This window comes from Etheostoma cragini, unplaced genomic scaffold (assembly GCF_013103735.1).
Source record: "Etheostoma cragini isolate CJK2018 unplaced genomic scaffold, CSU_Ecrag_1.0 ScbMSFa_3753, whole genome shotgun sequence".
NCBI lineage: Eukaryota > Metazoa > Chordata > Actinopteri > Perciformes > Percidae > Etheostoma > Etheostoma cragini.
This window is the reverse complement of record NW_023268054.1, coordinates 80,506-83,727: the sequence shown is the minus strand read 5'-3', so window position 1 is coordinate 83,727 and position 3,222 is coordinate 80,506. Positions and strand designations below refer to the sequence as shown.

General features: G+C 45.5%; 1 protein-coding gene across 1 annotated transcript in view; it reads left to right on the top strand.

Annotated features, from left to right (window-relative positions):
* Positions 1–1,184, top strand: part of LOC117940920 (2-acylglycerol O-acyltransferase 1-like) — a 6,919-nt gene extending 5,735 nt beyond the window's left edge. Inside the window, exons 6-7 of the mRNA XM_034866042.1 lie at positions 223–357; positions 890–1,184. Of these exons, the coding sequence (XP_034721933.1) occupies positions 223–357; positions 890–1,044 (290 nt within the window). The 3' untranslated portion in view covers positions 1,045–1,184. The remainder of the gene's footprint in view (positions 1–222; positions 358–889) is intronic.
* The last annotated feature ends 2,038 nt before the right edge of the window (positions 1,185–3,222 follow it).

The following is a 3,222-nucleotide window of genomic DNA, read 5'->3' as shown; positions in this document are numbered from 1 at the left end:
TGGATCCCAGAACCTCACACGTTGCAGGGTTCCCGTTAACACCAGCCTGGATCCCAGAACCTCACACGTTGCAGGGTTACCGTTAACACCAGCCTGGATCCCAGAACCTGGGATGGGACATGTTTAGGGTTAGGGCCCTAACCATGGGACATGTTTAGGGGGGCCTAACCATGGGACATGTTTACGGGGCCCTGGGCTGAGCATATCCACGTAAATGATAAGTTTTTGTTGTTGTTGTGTCTTCTCAGAACCGGCTGCAAAGCATTATGGGAGTAGCGATGCCTTTGTTTCACGCCAGAGGAGTTTTCCAGTACAGCTTTGGTCTGATGCCCTATAGGAAGCCCATCCACACCATCGGTACGCTAGCCCAGCGTTAGCCTAGCTTTGGCCTGTGTTAGTCCGGCGTTAGCCTAGCATTGGCCTAGTGGTAGCCTAGCATTAGCCTAGCATTGGCCTTGTGGTAGCCCAGCATTAGCTTAGCATTGGCCTAGTGGTAGCCCAATGTTAGCATAGTGTTAGCCCGGCATTGGTCTTGGGTTAGCCTAGCGTTAGCCTATGGATAGCATAGGGTTAGTCTAGCATTGGCCTAGTGTTAGCCTAGGTTTAGTCTAGCATTATACTAGCAATAGCCTAGGGTAACCTGGCCTTGATCTAGGTTAATGCTAGCCTACTGTTAGTCTAGCATTAACCTAGCGTTAGCCTAGCATTAGCCAAGCATTAGTCTAGCATTAGCCTAGTGTTAGCCTAGCATTACAGTTCTAATATGTTAAAATGGAAAATATTCTAAACAGGTAGCTCGCTACAAGTAATAGTTAGCACGACTACTGACGTTTGTCTTTATGTGTGTGTGTGTGTGGGTGTGGGTGTGTGTCTGTCTGTGTGATTCCAGTTGGGTCTCCGGTCCCGGTGGTCCAGACTCCGTCTCCTAGCAACGAGGACATTGAGCGTCTCCATGAAGTTTATCTGCAGAGTCTGACTGAACTGTTCGAGACGCACAAACACCGCTACGGCTTGCAAGAGCACCAGCACCTCAGCTTCACATGATGCTGACAGTGCTAGCAGGATGCTAATGGGAGGCTAGCAGGGATGCTGAGAGTTTGTTCTGTTGATTCATCTGATCGTTTCATTCAGGAAATACATAAATAATAAAACAACTTTATTTAACATAAACGTCCCAGTCAGCTGATTTGTTTTTTTTCACATCCCCTAAAACTATAGGGGCTTCGGGCTGGTCACATGACAGCTTAGCTTAGCTTAGCCGACAGGGCCGACGGTTAGGGTAAAACCACCAGGTAAACACAGGGTTGGTAACATTTTACTATACAACACTTTTTTAAATTATTTAGCTAGCAGCTAGCAACTAGCATTGGGCAAAACAACCCAACATGTATTTTATGTTTCTTATACATGACTGGGCCTTTATATTTTTTTAAATAAATATGTATATATGTGTGTGTATGTGTGGGTGGGTGTATATATATATATATGAACTTATCTCCTATGTCAGCTTGCTTCGTGTTTATATTGGTAGCCGAGTAACGTTAGCACGTCACTATGTAGCATATGTACTGTAGCTTACTATGTAGCTTACTATGTAGCATATGTACTGTAGCTTACTATGTAGTTTACTATGTAGCATATGTACTGTAGCTTACTATGTAGTTTACTATGTAGCATATGTATTGTAGCTTACTATGTAGTGTATATAACTATACTAACTGACTATGGAGCATCAGATCAACAGGATCTAATCAATAAAATGTGATCAATACCAATACTATCTGATCAATATCATCTGATCAACAACACCAGGGGGCTGTTGCTCAAAAGTAGAATAAAGATATCCAGGATAAGTGAAAAAGCGCAGCTTGACTTAGTCTGATCTGCTCATCGCGGATTAATCGGTTACACGTTTGCCGAGCCAGGATGAACAGGTGGAGCTATGTCCAACCAGGTGGAGATAACCAGGATGAACAGGTGAAGCTATGTCCAGCCAGGTGGAGATAACCAGGATGAACAGGTGGAGCTATGTCCAGCCAGGTGGAGATAACCAGGATGAACAGGTGGAGCTACGTCCAGCCAGGTGGAGATAACCAGCATGAACAGGTGGAGCAACACTCCGCATCAGGCTGCCAGTGCAACCATTCCTAACCATCTAAACAGCTGTAGTAGGGTTTAAATCCAACTCGCAACAACAACAGTGACAACTAGGCTAATGCATGTTAATAAAAATAAAGCAGAACACATGCAGAAGACAACGGAATAACTGTTAAACACGTTTATTTCGGATCAGACGGCAGCTGATTACACATGAGACTCCAGGATTAATCTTAGCCCGGCTGTTAGCCCGGCTGTTAGCCTGGCTGTTAGCCCGGCTGTTAGCCTGCTCTGGACCAGGCTAGTCGCAAAGAATAAATCTTCATGGTTACTTGGCTGGGTTTAATTCAATCTGGTTTCGTGCAACCGACTCCAAGCTAAATTCATCCAGGATAACTTGAATGTCCCGGCTTAATCCCTTATCCTAGTTTCGTGCAAAAGGCCCCTGATCAACATCTGATCATATGTATCAACATAAAGAACTTTATTAAACTTTATTTTTCTGTTCTTCCTCTGTCTTCACTGCGCATGCGCCTGTATGCCGGACTCATCGCGCACGCGCACGGCTCGTTCACGTGCAGCAGCATGTTGCAACAGAGCCGATGGAGACAGAGAAGAAGAGTTAGTGTCTGTAGCAGAAGACGAAACGTCTGTTTAACAGAAGAGAGAAACAGAAGAAGAAGAAGTTGGAGGACTTTTGTTAAAACTTTTCGCTGTAAACTGTGCGCATGCGCCGCTTGTAGCTGTTTGTGTTGCTCTCTCTGGGTATAACTGGTATAACGGACCGATTGGGTCATCTGGCCCGCTGGTGACGTCACCGACCCCTGATCCGGAGCGCCGTGGTTGGAGCGCGCTCCCGCCGAGCACGTGCACGTGAGTGTTTGTTTACAACCATTATTCTTTATGTGAGTTTAAAGAAACAAAGAAACGAGCAAAGAAGCGCGTGAATGCAGCGCGGTGATGTGTTCATGGACATTTTACACTAGATGTGTGTGTGTGTGTGTGTGTGTGTGTGAGTGTGGGTGTGTGAGTTTGAGTGTGTGGGTGTGTGTTTGTATGTTTGTGAGTGTGTGTGTGTGTGTTTCTGTGAGTTTGAGTGTGTGTGTGTGTGTGTGTGTGTGTGTG